The 26,313-nt window shown below is 35.2% G+C and overlaps 1 protein-coding gene and 1 long non-coding RNA gene across 3 annotated transcripts in view; one reads left to right on the forward strand and one right to left on the reverse strand.

Annotated features, from left to right (window-relative positions):
• The window catches only part of LOC145641775 (vacuolar sorting protein 18-like), a 30,729-nt gene extending 24,128 nt beyond the window's left edge, over window positions 1-6,601 (reverse strand). The window contains exons 1-6 of one of the 2 annotated variants that reach the window (XM_081692727.1): window positions 6,507-6,587; window positions 6,150-6,410; window positions 5,589-5,801; window positions 4,127-4,266; window positions 2,997-3,092; window positions 128-195 (exon numbers count right to left, since the gene is read on the reverse strand). In XM_081692727.1, the coding sequence (XP_081548853.1) occupies window positions 128-195; window positions 2,997-3,092; window positions 4,127-4,266; window positions 5,589-5,801; window positions 6,150-6,312 (680 nt within the window). In that variant the 5' untranslated portion in view covers window positions 6,313-6,410; window positions 6,507-6,587. Of the gene's footprint in view, window positions 1-127; window positions 196-2,996; window positions 3,093-4,126; window positions 4,267-5,588; window positions 5,802-6,149 lie in introns of both variants that reach the window. The other variant, XM_081692726.1, reaches the window with a different exon arrangement.
• Window positions 6,602-18,948: 12,347 nt separating this feature from the next.
• Window positions 18,949-25,904, forward strand: LOC145555933 (uncharacterized). The gene is made up of 5 exons (XR_014091629.1): window positions 18,949-19,260; window positions 21,500-21,956; window positions 22,039-22,117; window positions 22,209-22,472; window positions 25,489-25,904. It is a non-coding gene; the product is annotated as an uncharacterized LOC145555933 (long non-coding RNA).
• Window positions 25,905-26,313: the final 409 nt, after the last annotated feature.

A 26,313-nucleotide genomic window follows, 5' to 3' on the forward strand; every position in this document is an offset into this window, starting at 1 on the left:
CGCATCAATCCACCTCTTCGAATCTTCAATTACAAACACAAAGCAGGGATATGTAAGACATTGAAGTGTGGAAGTACCATAGTGAACAAATTTCAATAGGTTATTATTTTTTGTAAATAGAGCTTACCTACTGAGATTTTCACCTGGAAGTTCCATGAAACGCACTGCTCGATCTTGGTAACCCAAGAAGACACTCTGCAAATAAAATGTGAAATCACAAAGGAATAAAGCAACACAGCGAGAAAGAAACCACATCAAAGAACCAGAATATATGGCACAAATAGATGAGAAGACTAGAGAAACACTAATGCAGCCCCCTAATTAAGAAAGAAATATAGTCAAGGACAAAACTATTAAGATACAAGATTATAAATTTTTTACGCTCCACATTCTAGAATTTTTTTTCCCCCTAAACACAAACAGGGTGAAGAAGATGTTTGAATGCGAAAAATATATGCATAACTTCTAAGATAAAAGATTATACCTTAGGGTCTAGCGTGTCAAAGAAAAGCAGCATACAAATCTCATGCAAGCCGAGAAGTATATGGGGTAGAGAGGTACTAAAGATTGAGTAAGAAAATTGTTTGAGGAAGTTAGCATGAAAGCGAAAGCACCAAACATACTAACGGATCAACTAGTAGAGAGGTACTAAAGAATGGGTAAGAAAATTGTTCCACTCCTTTTCCATTATAAATGTTTGGATCACAAATCATATCCATCTCAATTTTCATGAATTAGATTCATCCCTAAAACATGAAAGGGGTGTTGACTGGTATAGCTTCAGAATCAGGATGAACCAGAGATAATACGGTGAAATTTGATTTAAACTCCCATGTGTATTAGGAGATTTCTTAAATAATTTTGTTTTTCTTTAATTTGATGCCTTTAGTATATGTAAAAGCCAATACCACTTAGGTGGTGGTTAGTTCAAATAACTAGGAGACAATTGGATAACAATGAGGATAAGACGAAGGATTTACACATGGTTTTCATTCATTTGGAAAAGGCCTTTAATAAGGTACCAAGAGAAATACTTTGGTGGGCTTAAACAAGAATGGCATTTGACGTACATATATTGACATCATTAACCATGCATGAGGAGTACATCATTGACCATACATGGGGAGTACGTAGCCTTTTCTTTTTGCCATAGTCATGGATAAATTGATAAGTTCAATACAAGATGATGTACCATGGTTCATGATGCTTGCATTGTGTTGATTGAAGAGACAAAAGGTGTGGAAAGTAAGTTGCAATTATGGAGACACACTAATCTTGAGGCTTTAGGCTGAGCAAAAGTAAGACAGAATATTTGGAATGTGAGTTTAGCAAGGTTGAAAACTAGGAGACACCTTAGGTGAAAGAATTGTCATGACCAATATCCATGATCTATTATTCAAAAGGATGGGGAATTGTACGGAGATCTAGCTCATAGAATAAAAGCAAATTAGTCAAAGTGAAAGAGGGCTTCAAGGATTTTATGTGATCCTCACATGCCCCATATGTTGAACGGAAAATTCTACATCGGTAATTAGGCCTACATTATTATAAGGTACAAGATATAGGGTTTTAAAGCATTGACATTGTAGACACCAAAATTTTGTCAATTTTTAGGTGTCAAATTTATTTGAATAAGGAGATAATAACAAAAAATATATGATAATGTCTTCAGGATCCCATAGAATATACTATAACGATATTATATTTTAACCTAAGGCTCTCTATATAAATTACATAATAGAAATGTGTCAAATCCACTCCCTATTTGAGTGAAGCTAAAAGCCTACCAAGTTAATATAAGAATGCTTTCTCTAATTAGTAAAGGAAAACATTCTTCTAACTATATTAGGCTTGTTCTTAATGGCACTTAAGACATCTCTAGTCCTTTAGAAGGAAGTACCAAGAATCTCCCAAAACTAGTGCACCATGATACGACGCCACTATCCAAGGTGGTTTTCCAACCCTTTTTTTTTTTTACATGCTGAAAGTCCCTCCATTATTGGATTACATTAGAAAACAAAACAATGTTTTCTTTAATTAGCATGCATGGAGGAGAGCTGCAAACAGGGAGAGAATGTAAACAAGTACACCTAGAAATATGTTTATTCAAGAGTAATCTTTTTTCTCGTGAGAATTTTTTACTCATTTGGAGCTCTCCTAATGAGCAAATAATACCCTTGGGTACACCCACAAACCAGTACATAATGGCAATTCAATGTCAAGGGAGGTGAAATAAGTTAATATCAAAAACCCACATTACTTTGTGCATGAGTAGGATGTTGGTATTGGGGGGTTAAAGTTGTCCCCATTGGTGTTTGAAAGCCGTGTCTGAGGCGCAAGACGTTAGGGGCCATGCGCCTTTTGTGGTCTAGGCGAGGCGATTTTGGTGAGGTGCACCTAGGCGCACCCACGCACAAAGATTTTTTTTTCATAATTTTTTTTTTTTATTATATGTGCCTTACTTCAATAAGGCGCACCAAGGCGGAGGGAACTCTGAAACGCCTTGGTACGCCTTGAGCCTTTTTATACATTGGTCCCCATCAAGGATATTAGGGTGTTAATAATTTAAAAAGGTTACCTGCCCACTCCATCCATTATACTTTTTTGAAAAATATGCAATTAATAGACTTGTAATTATACTAATTGACCGAAAACATTAAGTTACCTAAGAAACATAATATACATTATTTAATACCCCCGATCACAAAACTTTTTAAATAGCCCAAGTCTAAGTAAACTTGCAAAACCCAACCCATACCTAAATTGATATGGACTGACGCTGTGTGGGGAGAGCCATCCTCCACCCATTGGAAATTTGGAATCCGTAATTGCAAAGGACCAATCACTTGAGAAATGTTAGAAGTTTAAGAGAGGGAAGAGTGAAAAAGGAGAGAACAAATATACAAAGAAAGAAGGGAAAACAAAAAATTCGAAAGAGACATATATCTTCCCTAGGAAATTGAAAGGTAGATTGCAGTAATGTCTTTAAACCCTACCTCCAATGACCCAATTCCTGTAAACGAATAAAGCCGCCTTGGAGTTACAGCCATCACATAATACCTAGTACCTGTGCTAATGCTAGCTGTTTCCATCTGCACAAAGTCAAATCACAAAATCAAATCAGAAATTCCTAAATACAAGTCTAGCTTTGAGCATTGAAAGTTTTAGAACTTTGAATTTTGGAACAAAAGTAAATCAGCATATCATGGGAGATCTAATAATCTAATATGGCCAACACTGGGAAGCTTGCCACAAAAATTTACAGAAATGGAGTGTGGGAGATCTTTTATGGAGTTATCCTTGATTCAGGAAAGAGTCCAGAAGGTTATACAAAGGGAAAATTTTTAAATGATCAACAAGTTGGCATTGACAAGGAGGCCAGGAACACCACCTCTTTATCCTCTTTAAACCTAACATTATTGAATGAATTATACTGAATTTTTAATTTGTCAATGGGATTATCCAGAAAATCAAAGGCACATCGCTTTAGTGCTGCTTTGATAACATTGGTTAAACAACCATATATCGATTTTTCCTCCAAATTTCCATCTTCTTTGTTCTTCCTCAGATTTATGTATATGATAATTATAAATTTCAATAATTGAGTTATTTTTCATTAGACATTTCACAGCCATGTAACTTTTCAAACAACAAGTCACCAACCCTCCTCTTCTAAGTTGACTATGTGTGTCATTGGCCTAGATAGCAAAACATATGAGTTATTGGTAAAAGCCCACTTAAAAGTTCTTAAATGTGTTGAATGCAACAAAATCTCCTTAAATAGTAATTTATAGGTCTGAGGTGGTATGGTCCAAAAAACATACTTCCTCCGTTTCTTTATAGTTGCAACACTTCCCTAAAATTGGAAATGTCACAATAGTTGCAACACACCATAAAAGGAAGGTTTTTATGATGAAAATTGTAGTATTACCTTTATTTAAAGCACATGGCCCACTTGATTATACTCCTAACAACCTCTCCACCCTAATTTAAGTGTATTTTATCATGTGAGGTCCACTTTTCTTAAATACCGTGATAAAGTGTGTGTTGTAACTATAAAGAAACGGAGAAAGTATGATATACTCAGCAAATATAGCAACAAAAAAAGAGACAGAAGACATATTACCTGCAATCCCATAAAAGCTTCAGGAAGTTCTGAAAGTTCATACAGAAGTTTAATGTACTTTTCTCTTTTATCCTTTTCATCCACAGCCATCTCATGAAGCTGACCATTATTAGTACCAAGAATGATTTCCTTTGTGGAAGCTACATTCAAATTAAGAGAAATGAAATTAGAATTGATGTATTCAAAATACCATATAAAGAAGGAACCTCATCTGAACCAACACACCCTTACACCAAAAAGTAACAAGCATAAAAATATTGCATAAATAAAAGATTTCTAGAAAGTAACATATAATAAAGTATAAGAAACTGTCCGAAATGATCTTTGATAGAGTAGAATGATATTTATTCAAGTTAACTTGTACATGAAGGCATAGTACTAGCATGAAAGCATGAAACCCATATTAATAAGAGATATTTCCCTTGTGAATAGCTTGCTTGATTGAAAAACACAAAGCACTAGTTGACTTACTCATATGAGTTAGACTATATGGTTCACCAACCTTTTTCTCTTATCATGCACACCAAGGGAGGGAGGAACAAAATGGGAAACAAAAGAGAGATACTTTGGCTAGAAATTTTTGGTACAATGAGAAAAGAAATCATTCTTTTTATTATCAATATTTAATAGTCTTTTGCTACAACATAATAATTGTATTTCTCAAAGACCTAAACTTTTAATACAATTATTCTAAGGTAGCAAAAGATGATTTATATGCTTTTTTGCAACAAAAAATTTTCCTCGCGACCTATTAACACCAAGTGGTTGACGCACACTATTCAAAAGGCTTCTATCTTAGCTAATACAAGCTTTCTTAGTGGTTTGGAAGACTCTGTAGCTAAGGAATGGTCCTTTTATAGGTATGAAATTAAAGAGTGACCAGATTTCAAAAGGAGCATCGGCAAGCTTAAAAAGCTAGCATCTTGATGCCTACACAAGCCAATATATGCATATTTAAGTGAATGTTCAATCCAGCTAAGCATCATGTGTTGCATGAGGTAGCTGGTAAGACTCTCCTAGCATTGAGTATAGAGCCCCAATATATTACTAGAACAAATTAGCTATTGGCTAAGATGGCAACATTTATGCAGAGAGAATCAAGTGAATTAACAAAGCAATCTGCACTCTATATCACGGCATATATGCATTGATGAAATGTTGATATCATAAGAGCCTTACATATCATTTCGAATGTTTGCAGTCATTTACAGGAGCAACAACAGTTGCAAACTATTAGAACTGATTTTTCAAACCATATATTTTACACATATCAATTTCTCAGGTTATATGAAAGACTCCAACTAATTCCATTTCAAGCTAACTCCCAAATGATACATCAGATATTATCATCAAATGAACTTCTAGAATACACAAATTGAGGGCACAAGAAAGCCAATCAAACAGCAAAAGATTTCCTTATTCAAACGAGGGAAATATTTGTACCAAAAAAAAAAAGAACTACCTTCTGTAATGTGTTGTCTGTTCCAAGCAACAGCATTAACAACAAGGCCTTTTAGTTTACTCAAGGCACGAGGTTTGCTCCATTTCGCATGAATGTAGAATGTTTCAGCACCTCCATCACCAACAATTGTTGCAATGCAGTGGCTCCCGCCAGGATCCACAAAAACACTGTGGATTGACTGATCCCCGGTTCGACCACCACAGAGATCAATACCTAATTTACAGCTGATATAAGAACTCCAAGTAGACTACTTATGCCTTTAATTAATTAAAATGCATTCAATTACAATAACATGAAAAATTCTATCATCAACTAATCGTCTAATTCTACAAGCAATCAAAGTCTCAATAGGGTCGGCTACACAAACCAAAAGTGATAATTCCAAAAGTATTGCATCTAAATTATACTAAGGACATAATATTCACAATCATTATTCCTCTTTGGCAACTAACACTGGGACATTTTCTAAATTACATAAACTAATAAAAAATTGATGGAAATTATACTATGTACATAATATTCACAATCATATAAATTGGTAAAAAAAATAAGAAAACAAACCATAGGAATCTCCGAGTCCAAAATCATGTCGGATGATCCAGCCTTTGCTAGTACCCCACATGGTGACATCATTACCAGCAGCCATACAAGTAACAACTCCATGGCCTTTAGCAGCATACCTTTCAAGCAAATCTACCGTAAATACTTTGCTCCCTGAATCCATTTTTGAACATGGATTTTCCTCAATTCCCTGAACTAAAATTCAGTGACGCAAAAATGAATCGAGGATTGATTCAGATTGTGAAATACTGACATTAAACCCTGCATTTAACGAAGAAGAATAATCTAAATTGTTGAGGAATCAAGCATAAAATGCCATTAATGGTGCAAAATTTAGTGTATTTGGATTTCTCTTACTTTTTGCAACAATAACAGAACAAATCGCTCGATTTCTAGATGACCAAAAAAACAAGTTTAAAGGAGATGAATGAAAATGAGTTGCCGAGTTGGAGGTTCGTGCAAAAAAAAATAAATAAATAAATAAAACAATACCCGACCCGAAAAATACCCGACACATTGGAGATTTTTTGGGCCGGGTACCCAACCCATGCAAGTATCGGGTCATGGGCCATAGTTCATATAACCCATGCAACCTACTGACCTGTTAGAGGTTTTTTTTTGGTATGTTCGGTGGAAGTTTTTGAGGTACTTGTGATAAATTGTGTTAAGGCACGGCTCGGTTCAATTTTTTATCACCTCTAGGTAACGGTTAGCTTTTGAACTTTTTTTTTAAAAGGAAGTTAGCTTTTAAACTTAATCCCAACACTACCTAGAAAAATTATTATAGTGATATAGTAATTATTTAAGTAACTGTTAGAGGTAGAGATAACTTTTAAATAGTTGTTGATAAAGTTAAATTTTAAAAAAAAAAAATCAAGGTAGCATTCAAAACAAATTTGTAGAATTAAGCATAACTACGGCATGTTCTTTTGTATTTGTGCAAATTTAGTCCCTCATTTCTTGTTTGTGCAATTTTGGTCCCTCAACCACCTTGGTTGGTGTTTCTGACTAAAAAGTTTAGGGACCTGGCCTAGTCAGCATTAATTTAGGGACCATGACTCATTGATTTTTTTTTTTTTGTCATTTTTTTATTTAAAAAGAAATCTTTTTATCTAACATTAATATTTTTTAAAAAAAATTGCCAAAAACAATACAACCTTTGGCCGATTTTTTTTTATAATACAACCTTTGGACTATTTTCTAATAATAAAACCTTTGGGGGTGAAACTTTTAACAAGACAAAAAAACTTGTGCCTGATCAGCCGGTTGCACATGACACGTGTCGCCGTGTAGTTGGTCTAAATATTAATTTATCAAAATATTTAAATAAATTTAGATTTTTAATAAAAAAAATTTAACATTTAATTGATTTCTAATTAAGACATTAATTGTGATTTAGTTTTTATTATCAAAAAATAAATAAAAAATAAATAAAACCGACCCATCCCCCTCCCCCCATGACCCAGCCACCACATCTCCTACCTTCCAGTCACCTCCTCACTCCCCTCCCCCAACACACCATCTTGTTTAAAATTGACAAAATAATCCAAATGTTGTATTATTTAAAAAAAGAATAGGCAAAAGGTTGTATTTTTTGGGCAATTTTTCCTAATATTTTCATCAACATTAATATTTTTATTATGATTTGCATTGCTAAAACTATACAAGTATTAATTTCCCCTAAAGGTGGGCATGGGCCATGCCGACACGCGAGCGGCACGATTCTGGCACGGCAGCCCACTTGTGGGCCGTGGGCCGTGCGGTGAACAAAAATCTTGAAATCCGGCACGGGCACGGCTTTCGGCCCGTGGGTCGGCACGCCGACACGGCCCAACACGGCACACGACCCGTGCTTATAGCCGTTGGATATAGTCGTTAGAACCCAACAGCCATAAACGACTATATTTCCAACGACTAATAATAGATCAAAATTACTAATACTAGGGAGCCATGCATCTGCCAAAAAACACAAAATACATACAATCTTTGAAAGGTATTTTCCATCTAATAATTTAAGAAAACCAAAATCACAACCAACTTTCATAAAAAATTATGGAGTAAAGAACTTACCAAAAATATCAAGGCACCCATACACTTAGAAGACAAGACATAAGTTCTCGGTATTATCAAAATTCTTAAGTTTTGATTTCTACAATGAATATTAATAAAAGATGAATATGCAAAGCCCTGATAGAAAGAGATAGAGAGGATGGTGAAGTACCTTTTTCTTCTTGGATATTCTCGTTTCACGTCTAGTCGAAAGCCACAATTATAGTTTCTTAATCTGCCTGCAGGGGGCAATAAAACAAAGTTCAGATTGTGACAAAATGCTTAGAACTACAATCCAAAGAGGAAATAAAAAGCCATTAACCATTCTGACTTTCTTGGTTATTTCAGAATTTAGATCAAACTATGCAGAAATAGTAAGACAATATAAAAATGTTTCAGCTTCACACAAAAAGTAAATTCACTGAAAAAGATAATGTTGAACGTCACATTTCAGCATAAAAATCAAACAGATAAAAATTAGATTTATATGGGTGCAAATTCAAAAGTTATGATGTAATATATTAAATAATCTCACAGAGTTACCAATCATTTAGTCTTGGGTAGATTGATTAGAAGAAATTCCATTCAGCAACATTCAAAGTCCATATAACATATAGAGAATTGTACAATTCATACAAAAGTTCTATGACTTTTGTCATCTTCCCTAGAGAGTAGGAGACCAAAGAAATAACCACCACCATCTATATGGAATCCACCAAGCACCAAATCTTAATAGGGCTTAACCATTATTCTTGTAAAAAATTAAGCCATATCAAACCAATCAGGTTTTATCTTTGTTAGCTTATTGTCATATATCTTCAAATCCTTATTAAAACATATACAGAGAATAGATAATTGGAAACCATCCACCCCCACAATAAACCAAAAAATTAATAAAAAAAAATACATTAAAGGATGTAAGACAAGGGGCAGTAATCCTTCGGAAGTTAAAGCCAAAGCCAGGGAAAAACACAACTGAGGCTCCATACTAGAACTAGCGGCTGTAGCAACACAACGAACTAAAAAAAAGATATTTTTCTTATTTGATATTTTTTTTATTGTTATTTTACATAGAATAGCTTTTCCCTAAGATATATGATCCTTGTATTCCTTTCATGTAGAGAATCAAAAATTGAAAACTATAATTGTTTAGCAGAGTATGGTTTTCTAAATGAGTGCTGCCAATCACTTAGCTAATTTTCAAGTAACCCCAAAATAAGAGCATAACAACTACTAAGTGTTATATATTTTTTATTTGGTAGATTTCACATAATACAAATTTTTCCAGCACATTTACATAATCAAACAATACATTCTTGATTCAATAAATTTCGTAGAATATCTTACTATGAAGCATCATAAGGGCCTCGATTTCAGACTTTCAGGCAGAATAATAGGGAAACAAAGACATGTGAGAAACACAAACATGTGTAAAAGAGAGCAGCAGACCTCATTGATGACGAATCTCTTTAAAGAGGATAATAAGTACTATTTCACACTCAGTTTGCTCGTCTATTCAATCCCAGGGTCTTCTTACTCTCTAATTAAGACTAAATTTCTTCTTCATCACATGGGCCACTTCTGCTACAATGTCATTTTGACTTCTTATTTTACAGAGCTCTTAATCCCGAGCTATAGCTTAAACCTTAAGTTAATAAAGCTCAAGTGTTCCTAGCCATCGTCAACTACCCAAGAAAACCAAGCAATACATCACCTTGCCAAAATAGAATGCTAACACATCTTTTATGAGAATTTTGAGATATTTAGCTTGGTATCTTAACTAAGTTGGATGAAAATTGAAAATAACTTATAACTATTGTGTTTTTTAACCAAAGTAATAAGATCAAAGCTGGTTCAGAATTCAGATAATATTGATAATAACTTAATGCAAACTTGTTAACATTTGAAAGCTCATCGTTCTTTTTTCTTCAACAACATCAAATGATTCATTAGTCCAAGTAAATAAAAAATAAAAAAAATTATGATAAAAGCGGGTTCAATCTCTTTTAGGTAGGATTCGTACCTTCATCCCCGAATATCCAGTCATGGTTCCAGACCACTATGGAGTTAGAGATCTCTAGGATCGTGAAGGGGTGTAACCTTCACCTTGTAGATGGTTTACAAGTTCCTAAAACTTGTTGGCGACTCTTTTGCTCTAGTTTCCTTCCCTTTGGATGCCACCACGCTTAAGTGTATGATCACAGTGGGGTTCAAGTTTGAGATGTTTGAAATATACCCTACACTAGTCAATTTTGTGTCTTTGTGATTCAATCAATTATCCATAAGTGTTCCTCACTTTGATCCAGGGCCGTTGCTGGACCTAGGCAGGTGGGGCAACCGCCCTGGGCTCAATATTGTAATGCTCTATTTTTGTTAATAAAGGGCCTCCCAAAAAAAAATTAAACCTTTGATCTCCGTATAATTAGATTAACAATTTCCATAGTTAAAAAAAAAAACTTCAAACCTTCAATTCCCATGATTTTCGTTCCCAATATTTAGTTTTTTCCTAAATATGCTCTAAGACATCAATTACATCCCACTAGACTTTTCCAATACCCAGAATTTAATTTTTTCGGTAAAAAAAATCCCTAATAAAATCAATTAAAAATGATATTTTACGCTGGGGCATATTACTAGTTATCTTTGTATCTATGCATCATTTGAAGTCCATAATTCACCTATATAATTTGTTTATTCTTTTTTTTTTCTTCTTACAATATTTACTTAATTTCTTTATATTTGAGTGCTACCATAATAATCTGAATTTTTGATAAAAGTATCTCATCTTTGATTATCTTTCACCATTGATGTGACGCTGTTTAATTTTGTAAGGTTTGTGTTCAACCTTTATCATTTTTTTCATTTTTGAATTTTTATATCTGAAATTTTCATTTATAAAAACAAAATAACATAAATTGGTAGGAGAATTTTGATAAAGTGACAGAGTTATCACTACCGTAAAGTCCGTAATATATACATTGTTTATTTTTCAAAATTTGATACTCCTTATGAGAATTTGGAGTTAAAATTGGGTGAAAAATCTTATATTTTGCATACCCAACTTATATATTTTTAATGCTTACATAGGGCCTCAATTAATATGTCCGCCCTAAGCCACCAAAATATCAGAAACGGGCCTGCTTTGATCCAACATGAAGATGGTTTTTTTTTATCGTCATTGCACTTCATGTCGGGACAGGAGGCCAAAAGTATATGTCTACAGTATCCAAAGGAAACCAAGGGGTATTACTGACAGGGTAAAGTCGTATCCCCAAATCAAAAGTAATTCCTAAATCCTCTAACTAATGTAGATAGGGAAGTAGGGTCGAATCCACAGAGAAACGGATCTTTCTATTCCTAATTAACTAATACAATATAAATTATTAAAGTAACCAATTTGTTGTTGTTAAAGGAAGTATACTACGAAGAATAAGTTTAGGGAGAAAAACAATAATAAGAAGGCCTAGGGTCACAGGTTCACCAATAATTAATATTCCGGGATAAGACATAATAATTAATAATTAACATTGCACAAATAACATGATTAACAGGCTCTCGTAATTTATTAATCAACATAGATCTAACAGGCTCTCGCAATTTACTAGATCTAAGTTCCTATTAAAAATAGTCTTTAATATTAAATTAACATCTGCTCGATTCATCAATTCAATATTGCTAAACATTCACAATCAAATTACATCTGCTCGATTCATAATCTAATTGCAAAGAATTAAAACAATTCAATAAGAAATTATCACGCAATACCAATAATCAACAATAACAAATTATCCCTTCATATTAATTATGGATCCCCATAAACCCTAGAATTAAACTACTCAGACATAATTAAATCTAAACTAATCAAAGAAATAAAGCAAGACATGATTAAAGAAATAAAATAAACAACTAAGATTAAGAGAAGAGAAATTGTTACCAAAATAAATCTGGAATTAAGAGTAGATTAAGAACAAAGGTTTAAGAGAAAGAAATCTAAGAAAACAATTAAGAGAATAGAGAGAGAGAGAGAGAGAGAAAGATCCCTTAAAATCGTATTACGGAGGAGTATTTATGCTCCGTACAAATCCTAAACTAAAACAAACTTAAACGACAAAATTAACTCCTAATATTTACACGCGCCCGATCGGGCGCGCCTTTTTGCTCCTCAATACCAATCTCGCGCCCGGCCTGGCGCGTCACCGGGCGCCAACCTTAGCTTCTCCCGCTCGGCCGGGCGCGCCTCCGGGCGCCAGCCTTTTTGGCCGGGCGGCTCTCTTGGGCCATTAATTGGACTACAATTGGGCTCCAATTCTTCGGGCCAATCTGGGTTTCCTCTTTCGGTCTTGAATACTCGGTCCAAATGCCCCGGTATCACCTATACCGAGCCCTTAATCACCGGTTCAATGCCTCGTACCTCTTTCTAATAACAAAATACACACGTTAGTAACTTCAAGGAAAATAATAAACAAAACAATTAAATTAAATAATTGAAAGAGAGATTTGGGACCAAACCCTCAAAAATTAAACCTTTCACGTCTAGGGCAAAGGCAACTTCGAATATGGCTAGGTGTATCTAAGTCTTGCGAATGCGGAATTTTGTATTTGAGAAAAGCTAGTTTAGAAAAGAGAGAGAGAGAGTAATCAAGAAAATTTTGATGAGAGTTGGTGAAAATAGAGAGAATCGATGATTGTAGGTGATTATTGATGAAAACTGGTTATCGAAAACAGAGTTTTTACGACGTTATTTATAGAGAAAATCAGCCAAAAAGATAAAATATCAAAACAGAGTCTGGCGCACAAAAAACTTGATCAGCGTCAACGCTGGCTATTGGCGCCAGGCGCCAACATTAGCGTCAGACGCCAATGCTGGCGCCAGGCGCTACAGCTGGCGTTTGGCGCTGATTCAGAAAATCACGCGTTTTCTTAAAATCAGATAAAATTGCCGTACTGGAGGATAAAATCGTATTTTCCTAAAAAATGCTCTTTGATTTTAATTAAAACTCTGAAAAGTCAATAAAAGTCAATTTATCAATGCTAATTGAATTAGGAATGAAAAGAACCTTCTAGAAGAATCTAGAAGACTAAAACCATTCCTAATTGCATTAGGAATGATAAATCATATTAGACCTTCCCCTAGATCATTGGGCCGCATATAAGGCTCAAACCGAGCCCAGTTTGGTAAATTGGCCATAACTTCCTCAATATTCATCGGAATTGGGCTTATAATATATCGTTGGAAAGGTCTTTGCAAGCTCCATCCAACTACACTATTATTGGACCCATATCATGGACCAACCAAACTGGATTGACTGTTTTCTTAAAATAAGTTTTCAAAAACAGAGAGAAGAGAAAAGAAATTAAAACTATCCGCAACACTAGACTTTCCACACTTTCACTTCATTCGATTATGATTCGACGCAAAAGGTACTCATCACTAGGTTTGGTTTTGGGGAGACACAAATGGGTGTCTAAACCTACACAACCAATTCCAACAAAAATCCACCAAATACAACTCCAAACAATATAAACAATCCCAACACTTACAATTTCACTCATAGAAATATAATATTGAAGAAATGGAGTGAATAAACAAACTTTATTTCCAAACTTGAATTTTTCATTGAAGCTCTGTTTTTTTTTTCTTTCCTTTGATCAACCTCCAACTAGAACATTTGAACATTGAACAATTTTTTTCTTTTTTTTTTTTCTATTGAAGTTCACTTATTTTTTTACATTTTTTTTCTTGAACTTCTCTTTTTTTTCATAACATCATGCTTTATTTTTTTCAAGAAGATTAAACTTTCAAACTCATCAAAAATAAACATGATCAAAAACAAAATAACTTCTCGAAACCCACCTAAATTGTGCAAATAATAAGCACACTACAAACTCCCTCACCTCACTCACTAATAGCTCCCCCAAGCCAAGCTTGGGACTAGTTACCAATGGGGCAAATCGGCTTGTAATGTGGCTAATAAACAATAAAAAGTCAAGGCAACAACATGGGTAGCAAGAAGGGAACAAATGTATCTACAATCGTCTGGAGGCTACCTAAAAGAACAAACGCCTTCGTCCTCCACAATGTGCATAATAATGAATCATATAAACATTACTAATAGTTGCAAATCAATACTCAAATTCATTGACATACCAGGAACTAACACACATTCCTAATCAAATCAACTAGTCAAGCACTATATTCACAAGTAGTTGGGCAAAATTGACGCATGTTAAGGTTTCAAGGCAATCAAACATCAAATCATGATCAACTAATCCACAATGCTTATCATCAAATACCAAGAATCAAAACAATTTTCTCAAGTAAGGGGCACAGGGAAGCATGATTTACAATTCATTGGAACATATTTTTGGATTTTTTTTTTATTTTCAATTCTTTTGTATTTTTCATATACTAGAAAGCAATAAAACTAACCTAGAAAGCAATAAATCTAACCTAAGAAAACACACCAAAAATAAAAGAAAGGGGAAAAGAAAAATACCAAATCCAAAATCTCCCCCAAGCCAGAATCAGACAATGTCCTCATTGGCTCGGGAACTAGCCCAACATAGCTAGTCCTAATCATCCTCATCCATCGAGCCGAAACCTGCACCTCCACTGCCACCTGCACCACCTGCACCAGAAGAGCTACCACCAAAATAATCAGCATGAAAACTCCCCCCCCCCCCGTCGGTCCCCCGAAAGGAATGTCCTGGCCGTACCCATGGAAGGAAGAATAGTCAGTGTAAATACCATGAGAAGTGGGATCCCTATCGTATCCCTGGGGTGGAGGCTGAAACCAGTCAGGGTGAATAGCGTTGTCGGGAATGTTGCCCCGACGAGCATAATCATCGTACATAGGGTAGAGAGCTCTACCCTGGTTCCTCTCTAGATACCCTAACCTCTGGTCTATGGAGCCTACCATCCTCCTAAGGTCAGTATGGGAATGCCCGATACGTCCTAAGACCTGACCTATACTCTGAAGGTCCCAAACTGGGTCAGAGTCAACATAAGGGACGAAGTGAGACATGCGAGGTGGAGAGAAAGCCACCTCGGGCTGAGGCTGAGGCTGGGGTGGTGGTACTGGTGGTGGTGGTGTCTGCCCCCTAGCGTTGGCAACTAGAAGATCATATGTATAGGAAGGAAAGAAGAATCCTATGCATTGGAGATGTTGAGGATGAGGAAGAATATGATGCGTTTGATAATTCAGCACCTTTCACTGTTCCTAGACCTGTTGTACTAAATGACATAGACAACGAAGCAGGTTATATGCGATCAGACCACAACAAAGGAATTTCAAATTGAGGTAGTTTGATTAACAGTTAGTAATGGTTTCATTGCAAATATAGTTTAGTTATCATGTATATAGGAGGATAAGTAGGCGAAAATGACCATAAATGACATAAATGAGCTTGTATTTGACCCAAATCCTTTGTTTTGTATATAAACTAACATGTTTGTAGTTTGAAATTGCCTAAGTGTACTCATTATCATGCATATACAAGGTTATAGGACCATAAGTAGGTGAAAATGGCTTAAATAGCTTCTACTTAACCCAATTCCTTTGTTTTGTGTATGAACTAACATTTATTCATTCTAACAACCCGTATTCATTATATTTAACATGTTTGTAGTTTGAAATTACCTAAGTGTACTCATTATCATGCATATACAAGGTTATAGGACCATAAGTAGGTGAAAATGGCTTAAATAGCTTCTACTTAACCCAATTCCTTTGTTTTGTGTATGAACTAACATTTATTCATTCTAACAACCCATATTCATTATATTTAACATGTTTGTAGTTTGAAATTGCCTAAGTGTACTCATTATCATGCATATACAAGGTTATAGGACCATAAATAGGTGAAAATGGCTTAAATAGCTTCTACTTAACTTAATTCCTTTGTTTTGTGTATGAATTAACACTTATTCATTCTAACAACCCATATTCATTATATTTAACATGTTTGTAGTCTGAAATTGCCTAAGTGTACTCATTTGCACTCATACTTTACTATACACTAATATTGTTTTATGATTGCTTTGACAGGTGCTTATATCTTATGGCGGACGATCATGACCCTCATTGTGTAGAGGACATTGACGATGATGAGTATGAGGACGAGTACGAGGATGAGGACGCGTACAAGGATGAGGACAAGGACGATGATGAGCCTTATGATGTGAATAAGGAGGATGACTTGAGTGAGCCAGAGGATCAGGCTCAAGATGAGTTTGAGCGTAGGCCTGAAGAATTTGAAATTTCAGCTGAACGTGCACCGCCTATTGAAAATACAGCACGTGAGATTGTTGGTGAGAACCCGACTCCTGAAACTCATGGTCAAGGACAAGATCAAAACAACACAGGTGGTGGAGGGGGGGTAAAGGCACCGGCTCAAAGAAAGGGAAGGGGTCCGACGAGAAGTTTTAAGAAACCGGACGGTCCCATGGTCATGGAGTATGACAACAACGGCCAACCCGGGCCCAAATGGCGTCGACTATATGCTAATCAGGTTGACATGTGTGCGCGAAAAATCCCCATTACACATGTAATGCGGCAAGTACCTTCGGGTTTGATTCAAACATTTTGGGATGATACAAGGGTAAGTGTGTTTTTGGCACATTTAGACAATTTTAGAAACCTTAACCTTATGGTTGTTACTAAATAGAAACTAATTATCGGTTTTAATTTGTGCTTGCAGAGGCTGCTTTCTATTTCTAATGATCCCGAGAAGAGAAGGGTGTTTGAATCTTTATTAGCGGAAAGATTCAGAGGCTTTAAGACCAACTTGACTAATGGATGGATCTACAAGAAGAAGAAGAAATCAAATAAGAAAAAAGCTGATGAGGATGACCTTCTCCCGTGGCAAAAATGGTCGACCGTGTCAAAAGAAGACTGGGAAGAGTTTGTTAGAATGAAGACTCAAAAGAAAGCCATTGTAAGTTTGTGTAAATCTGATCTCAATTGAATAATAGCTTGACTCTTTTTGTAGCAATGATACTAACATTTGTTTTTATGTAGGAACTTCGAGAGCAAAATAAAAAGAATGCAGAGATGAAGGAATACGTCCATCGTATGGGGCCTAAGACATTTGCTGAAAAGAGACCTGAGTGGGTCGATAAGGGTTTATACCCTAAATCGCTTCTAGTGGCATTGAAGGAACCCTCTAGTTCCACGATCACTACTTTGGTGAGTCGTGCTGGTGATTTCTTTTGTTCTCTCCATACGTTTGATAAGGAAACCGGAAAATGGGTCATCAAGGGTCCGGAAACCAAAAAAATGGCAGATAAGCTTGTAAGTTACCTATGAACTGTTGAATTTTAAGTCACTTTTGCATCAAAATCACTATACAAACCATTAAATGTCTTACTGACCTCCTTTTTCCTTTTGCTACAACTTTAGCACATTCAAGAGCTGGTGGAGGGAAAATTTGAACCAAGCGTGGAGAATGACCCTTTCATCATGGCTTTGGGAAGGCCATACCATCCAGGACGAGTAGTAGGTTCGGGAGGGTCATTGCTTGGATGACAAAAGGTGATGGGTCCAGAATACATGAAATCGGGTAGATCTCGAGCCAGTGTTAACTCACTGGGGGAGTTGGATGCCAAGGTGGCATCAATTAAGGAACAAGTACGCAACGAGTTAGTAGGTGAATTCAATGCTTGGGCGAAGCAGATGAACTTACCGACTTTGCCGTTCCTCGCGAGTACCCTTGTAACGCCCCGTATTTTTGAACCACTATTTTGGGTGCATTTTAACTTATTAAACCTAAATTCTAGTTTGAAACTCTATTTTTCTAAATTAAAATGCTAATAATTTAATTATTAAAATCGTTATTTGATTTAAGGGTCATCCCAAGCTTTTAAGACCCTAATTATAATATTTTGACAAAATGTTTGAAAGGTATTATGTTGTATATTTGAGTTTTAATCGTTTCAAACTGTATTTGACTTGTCTGAATTGAGATTAGCTTTAAAGGGTGATTCCTTAAGTTTAAGTGTCAATTCAGATATTTAACCTATTAAAATTGATACAGGTCATCATGGGTGATTCCTTGACTACAGTGTCAATTCTATATGTATAAAATGATTTTAGGGTTTTAAAGACGTTTTACGTTCAATTGTATCAATATCAATAAGTAAAGTGGTATTGGGTGATTCCGTCAACTCGTTTATCGAATTGATATTGTTTATAAACTATTCTTTATTTTATATTTACAAAACTCATTACAATGTCCTTTAATTATTTAGGTCATTATGAATGAATAATATTATTGGTTTCGCATTTCGTCTTTTATGTCGCTCTTTGGTACATATGACCTATATATAAATATTTTTTTTGTATTGTGATTTAAATTGTTATTTTCATTATTATTATTGAGATATCAATAATATAATCTATATTGTTGTTTTTGAACGCGTTTTAAAAATGCCTTCCATTACTTTCCTTTCCTAGTTTAGTTTCGGGTCAACTAGCATTTATATATTGGTTGAGTTTCATGACTATATAGATTAAGATAGAATTGTTTATTAGCTTCCTTAAACCCATTCTTAAGCTAAAGTAATCATTTAATCAAGCCCAACGAAAAGCCTTGAACCTAGTTATTATGGGGCTTGTTGGTGCGCTTCTTTTGAGCCCATTTTACGCTGATGTACATAGCAGCTTTGAGGGATATTTGGCTGATCATTTTACCCTAAGTAACCCCCTCTAATCAATGGTAATAACACCTAATTATGGCTGCCCAACTCCTCTCCTTCTCCTTCTCTTATAACGTACAAAACAAGGCTAACTTTCATCAGTTTTTCTCCACCCAAAAGATGCAGCAACTCACTCCTCTTCTCCCCATATTTTTCATGGGATTCAAGGTGGTAATCAAGGGGAAATCAAAGACTAGCATACTTCCATAAACTCTGCAAAAGTCGTGCTCCATTTCCCCTATAAAAACAACACGGAAAGGAAGCAAGGCACAAGGCTACTTGGGAGGGTGTTGTTCGTATTGGTTGCTGTTGTTTGTGCTTGGTAGTGCTGTCCTTTATTCTTGTTTTGGTGGCTTATACATCAAGGTAACTAGCCTTTCTTCCCTTAGGTTAGAAATGCTAGGTTTTATGGTTGAATTGATAGGTAGAAATCATGTTAGGGTTAGATTGATTTGTTGATTTTCGCTCTTGATATGTATGTCAGAATTTCGTGTACAATTAAGGTGATTTTGGGTGTTTGAATCATATTTTTTATGCTTGAATTATCTTACAATCAATCCTTAATATGTGTATGATATTTTGTTATGATTATATTATGTTTGTGATGATTTTTGGGGTACTTAAAACTGATTATGTAATCTAATTATGTGCGTATAAGTCTGCAGTGTATGTGGTGGTTATTTGTCATGAATGAGTCATGAATTCAATGATTTTATTTCTTATTATTGTAGAGGATTGTTTTACGATCGATTTGATATATTATGGGTAAAATTTGGAGGTGTTTAAGGCCACCAAACAACTGAAATTGTGAGCCAATGTAGTGCTGCCAGTGCTGTGTTTGGACGTGTGAGTAGCAGTATTTTAGGGCATGATAAACTCTTGCTATTGAGGTTAATTGAATATATATCTTCTAGATTATCATTTTAGGATTATTATAAGTTTATACCATAGCGAAATTTCATGTTTATATGCAAAATTCTATCTTTTTATGAGCATGTATATTCTAAACTCTTGGATTGCTGACAACATGTTTAGTATATCTTCTTAGGTCTTAAATTAATTATCTTGATTGATTTTATTGCCTAATTTTAATTATCATCATGTTAGGATATTCCCTAAATTGATATAGCATGATTTTATATAATTTAAGATAGTTTAAAGTGCCTAAATTAGTGCAACATAGCTGCTGCCCCTAATCTGCTAGGCGTGTGAAGGATGGTGATTTTCAATTGTGTATTCCTTGATTTCTAAGCGTAAATGCATGTTTAATATGGCCTATTGTGTTTTTAGAGTGTGTACTAAAATGGGCTAAGCTTAGTTTCATGTTTAAGGTGGGTTTTTGGGTGATTTGGTATAATTGGTACTGTTGTACATTAGTGTAGGGGCTGCTGTAAATATGATTTTAATTTGGCATGTTCTCTTTTGAATTTTAAGTCCGGAATGGTTTTATATGATGCCTAATGAGTGTATGTATATGCCTTAATTTTTATTTTGCATTTTAAGCATGTTTGGTTGGGTTTTTATGATGATTTTCGGAGTTACTTGTTGCTGTCCTGTTTTGGTTGTTTTATGAAATTCTAGTTTGGATTTGTTGTGTAATAAAATGAATTTATGGGATTTTTATTATAACTATTATGTGTTAGTTGAATTTATATGTTAATAAGTGATGTGTGAATTTTTGGGTATTATAAACCCCTAAAGTGAAATATTTCTATGTGTGTTTGAATATGTGTGGGTTGTAATTGTATTGTCGACGTCGTAATGCTTTAGAGAAGGATAACACTGTCTTTAGCATCACTTCGCCAAGAGTTGTGAATGCACTTAATTGTTGAATTTCGATAATTAATTATATTCCCAAACTCAGACGATACCTTTTGTGTTTTATTAAGTTGAAGTGTGTTTTGAAAGGGAGTTTCAATTGAATTTAAGAAATATGATTTTCTTATGCAGTTTGAATTGAGTATAAGACCATTTTTTGGCTTCTCTGCAGATTTCTGAGTGAAATATATTGTATTATCTATTTTAAGTGATTTTTGAATTGTGTGTGGGGCCATAGTCGGGTGTGAGGCCGAGTTGCTTCCCGATGGTTAATGAACATGCTAACTACCTAGATTGCGAGTCTTAGGTAGCTCAACCTGGGTTAATTGTTGTCGTCCGGGGGTGTGTAAGACCTTATAGGCATCTACCTATAACCGGGAGTTGGCCAATCTTAGACACGGTCTCTGCGAGATGATCGGGGGTTCGTCCTGACAAACCTTAGGAAGTGGATTGCGGGGCCACTAGCGTTCCCTCCATGCCAGTTCTACTGTTTTGAAGGTTTTGGTTTTGAAATATTTATATTATTAAATTATTACTTTTTTGAAGTCTATATATTATTATGATTGAAATTGAGTGATTTAATATTGATATTTTTGTTTTAAGTTTATTTCGAAATATTTCATTGTTTGTATGGTTTGATGGTTTTAAGTGATTTCATTTGAGTTTTCAAGTTGATTGTGGTTATGGTTTCTTTCTGTTAATTTAAGTCTAAGATCTTCTATTTCTGATTTGAGGGAGAACTGCTAGTTGCTCCCCACTGATTGTGGAACGTTGTTATAATTTGCAGGTTTCTTTTGTTTATTTGATATCTGTGACGATGGGATGGGGATTGAGAGTTAGAACCTAACTTTTAGGCTTGTTGTTAGTTTATTGTTTAATTACTTTGAATTTAGTCCAGTTTGGCCGATAAGGGTTGTTCTGCCCTTGGTTTTTTGAATGTAATTGATTTGTCCATGTTAAAGTTTGTTTGCTATTTTCTTTTGTTCACATAGTTTGCGCTTAGCTTAAACAACTTAATTTGGTTGTGTGAATGAGTTAAATTTGTCCTTTAGACATAGGTTAAGCTTGACTTTGCCAATCGAAGTTATGTAGCTTCCCGTTCAAGCGTAATTCCGCTAACGCTTCCAGTTCCAAAAGGACGGGGTGTTACAACCCTAGTCGACTCATGTTCTCAACCAAAAGGACAAGGAGAAGGTGATAGACATGGAGGAGATGAGATACGTGATGAGGATGTGCCACCTGAGGTAAAATCAATTGGGTTATTAAAAGTTTTAAAATACTGAGTTAATTGAGATATGAGGTTGCATGATTGATGTACTATTGCAGGTTCCTACTCCTACACATGCGGACTCGAGGGAGCTTGATAATCCAACACCTCATGAATATCTAGAGTTACAGATGATTTGTAACCCTCTACCTTAATGAATTTTGTTATATTATCTATGTTGTAGTAAAAGTCCTATTTAACTATCTTCTTTTTATATATAATTGTGTAGGAAGACACCCGGTGTGCACTTCTAGCCCCGGGGCATGCAAATAGTATGGCGTTAAGTTGGGTGGCGTATGGTAGTGCCCAAGCGACGACCGGTGCTACAGCGGGGCCACATCATTACTCGGTTGGGATCAATTCGGTGGTTGAGGGGTTCGAAGACATCCCACTACCCGTACCGATAGAGGAGTTTGAGATAACAAAGCTTTGGCAAGTTATATGTAGCTTCGTTGATTGGCCACGTGCGTGGGTCAAGTTGAATAATAAGGAGGTAAATTATTTATTTCTCAATTTTTTTAGTGTTAAATAACCGTTAGGCACTCTGAAAATAAAACCGCTGAAATAGCACGAATCCCCGGCCCCCATCTCCGATGCCGAGGCAGCGGCGGCCTCGGCTGGTGCTCCCTGCGCTTCTCCGGCCTCCGGAGCGGCTGCCCGGCCAGTCAGACCTCCAGAGCGGCTGCCCGGGCAGCTTAGGCGTCAAGAGCCGCTGCCAAGGCAGCTTTGGACTCGGCAGCCGCTTCCGGGGATGCTTCGGCATCCGAATCACCTGGATGCCGGGGTTGCTGCAGCCCCGACAGCGGCTGCAGTGGCTGCTACAGCCTCGACAGCAGCCTGCCTAGGCTGCTGTAGCCTCGGCAAGCGGCTACCAGGACTGCTGCAGCCTTGGCAGGCGGCTGCCGGGGCAGTTGTGGCCTCGGCGCGGGATGCCTTCGCTGTTCCGGCAGTGGGGGCGGCTCCCTCGGGTGTTCCGGCCTCGGCAAAAGTTGCCTTTTTTTTAAAAAAATATTTTGAGCCATATTTTTTTTCTCAACTCACTCGGCGGAATGGCTTTTCGCATGCTTATTTTCTTCATTTTTCAACTTATGAACTTATTATTTCTCAAACCATATCATAATTACATAATTATAAGTGAATGTCACTTGAAATGACATAAAAGAAGCTAATTTCTAAGTTTTTGGGTCCATTTCATCAAAATAAAGCAATTTCTTTCCAAAACGAATTCTCACTTGCCTATTTTCTTCATTTTTCAACTTATGAACTTATTCTTTCTCAAACCATATCATAATTACATAATTGTAAGTGATTGTGAGTTGAAAAAACATAAAAGAAGCAAAGTTCTATGTTTTTGGGCCCAATTCATCAAAATAAAGCCATTTTGAGCCGAAATGGCTACTCACTTGCCTATTTTCTTCATATCTCAACTTATAAATTTATTCATTCTCAAACTATATCATAATTACATAATTATAAGTGATTGTGAGTTGAAATTACATAAAAGAAGCAAAGTTTTAAGTTTTTAGGCCAATTTCATCTAAATAAAGCCATTTTGAGCCGAAATAGCTACCCACTTGCCTATTTTCTTCATAACTCAACTTATAAACTTATCCATTCTCAAACCATCTCATAATTACATATTTATAAGTGATTGTGAGTTGAAATTACATAAAAGAAGCAAAGTTCTAAGTTTTTGGGCCCATTTCATCAAAATAAAGCCATTTTGTGCCGAAATGGCTACTCACTTGCCTATTTTCTTCATATCTCAACTTATAAACTTATTCATTCTCAAACCATATCATAATTACATAATTATAAGTTATTGTGAGTTGAAATTACATAACATAAGCAAATTTCTAAGTTTTTAGGCCTATTTCATCAAAATAAAGCCATTTTGAGCCGAAATGGCTACTCACTTGCCTATTTTCATCATAACTCAACTTATAAACTTATTCATTATCAAACCATCTCATAATTACATATTTATAAGTGTTTGTGAGTTGAAATTACATAAAAGAAGCAAAGTTCTAAGTTTTTGGGCCCATTTCATCAAAATAAAGCCATTTTGTGCCGAAATGGCTACTCACTTGCCTATTTTCTTCATATCTCAACTTATAAACTTATTCATTCTCAAAACATCTCATAATTAAATAATTATAAGTGATTGTGAGTTTAAATTACATAAAAGAAGCAAAGTTCTAAGTTTTTGGGCCCATTTCATCAAAATAAAGCCATTTTGAGACGAAATGGCTACTCACTTGCCTATTTTCTTCATTTCTTAACTTATAAACTTATTCATTCTCAAACCATCTCATAATTAAATACTTATAAGTTATTTTGAGTTGAAATTACATAAAAGAAGCAAAGTTTTAAGTTTTTGGGCCCATTCATCAAAATAAAGCCATTTTGAGCCGAAATGGCTTCTCACTTGCCTATTTTCTTCATTTCTCAACTTATAAACTTATTCATTCTCAAAACATCTCATAATTACATATTTATAAGTGATTGTGAGTTGAAATTACATTAAAGAAGCAAAGTTCTAAGTTTTTGGGCCCATTTCATCAAAATAAAGCCATTTTGAGCCGAAATGGCTACTCACTTGCCTATTTTCTTCATTTCTCAACTTATAAACTTATTCATTATCAATAAATCTCATAATTACATATTTATAAGTGATTGTGAGTTGAAATTATATAAAAGAAGCAAAGTTCTAAGTTTTTGGGCCCATTTCATCCAAACAAAGCCATTTTGACCCAAATTGGCTTCTTACATGCCTCTTTTCTTCATTTCTCAACTTATAACCTTATTATTTCTAAAACCATCTCATAATTATATATTTATAAGTTATTGTGACTTGAAATGACATAAAAGAAGCTAAGTTCTAAGTTTTTGGGACCATTTCATCAAAATAAAGCCATTTTGAGCCGAAATGGCTTCTCAGTTGCCTATTTTCTTCATTTCTCAACTTATAAACTTATTTATTCTCAAATAATCTCATAATTACATATTTATAAGTGATTGTGAGTTGAAATTACATAAAATAAGCAAATTTCTAAGTTTTTGGGCCCATTTCATCAAAATAAAGCCATTTTGACCCAAATTGGCTTCTTACATGCCTCTTTTCTTCATTTCTCAACTTATAAACTTATTATTTCTAAACCATCTCATAATTACATATTTATAAGTGATTGTGACTTGAAATGACATAAAAGAAGCTAAGTTCTAAGGTTTTGGGTCCATTCATCAAAATAAAGCCATTTTGAGCCGAAATGGCTTCTCACTTGTCTATTTTCTTCATTTCTCAACTTATAAACTTATTCTTTCTCAAACCATCTCATAATTACATATTTATAAGTGATTGTGAGTTGAAATTACATAAAAGAAGCTAATTTCTAAGTTAATGGGTCCATTTCATAAAAATAAAACCATTTTAAGCCAAAATAATTCATAATATGCCTATTTTCTTCATTTCTCAACTTATAAACTTATTCTTTCTCAAACTATTTCAGATTTCGCATGGAAGAAAAACTTCAAAGAGAAAGAGGGTGGAGAATCCTAAAAGCATTGATCAACCTAAGAAGAAGCTAAGTGAACAAAGGTCCAAGAGTGAACAAGCGTCGAAGTTGCACTCTTCGAAAGGTTCACCCATGCAACCTACTCCACTAGTTGAAGACATTGTTCTTCAATCGCTCTCTGCTGACATGACCTTTCTTCACAACCGTTCTTGTCATTTGGTCGATCCCATGGAAGTTGCACTTCCTAAGGCAATGTTCCACTATGGTGAGAATGCAGTTGCATGAATCAGCAAAGAAGATGTGAAGGAATTTCTACGTGGTGTAAAGCTTAACATTTCCCTCATTCAAACATTCATGAGGTACTCCAATGCCCACATAATCTACACTTTTTTCAAGTTATTCAAATTTATGGTGATTATCCTACATGTGATTAATTATTCAATGTTCATGCACACAGAGCACACTACTAGAATTTCCGTGGTTTTTAGACGCTTTTTAGGCATATTTTCGACACCAAAAAGCGTCGAAAATTATTTTCTCGACGCTTCTAAAAAGCGTCGAAAAATAGTGAGTCGAGAAAATTCCTCTACGCAAAAAAGCGTCGCAAATATCGACGCTTTTTATTGTCCAAATTCGTATACGAAGCGTCGATATTTGCATTGTGTTGCGCACTTTCTCAAATTTCTCGACGCTTTTTGTGTCTATAATCGCATATTTGGCGACGCTTTTTTAAGTCTCTGATTTCATACTTTAAATGTACGATATTCTACCGACGCTTTTTTGTGTCCATAATTTAAAATTGGGTAACACCTTCTCAAG

The sequence above is a fragment of the Chenopodium album genome, chromosome 8, assembly GCF_948465745.1.
Source record: "Chenopodium album chromosome 8, dcCheAlbu1.1, whole genome shotgun sequence".
Lineage (NCBI taxonomy): Eukaryota > Viridiplantae > Streptophyta > Magnoliopsida > Caryophyllales > Amaranthaceae > Chenopodium > Chenopodium album.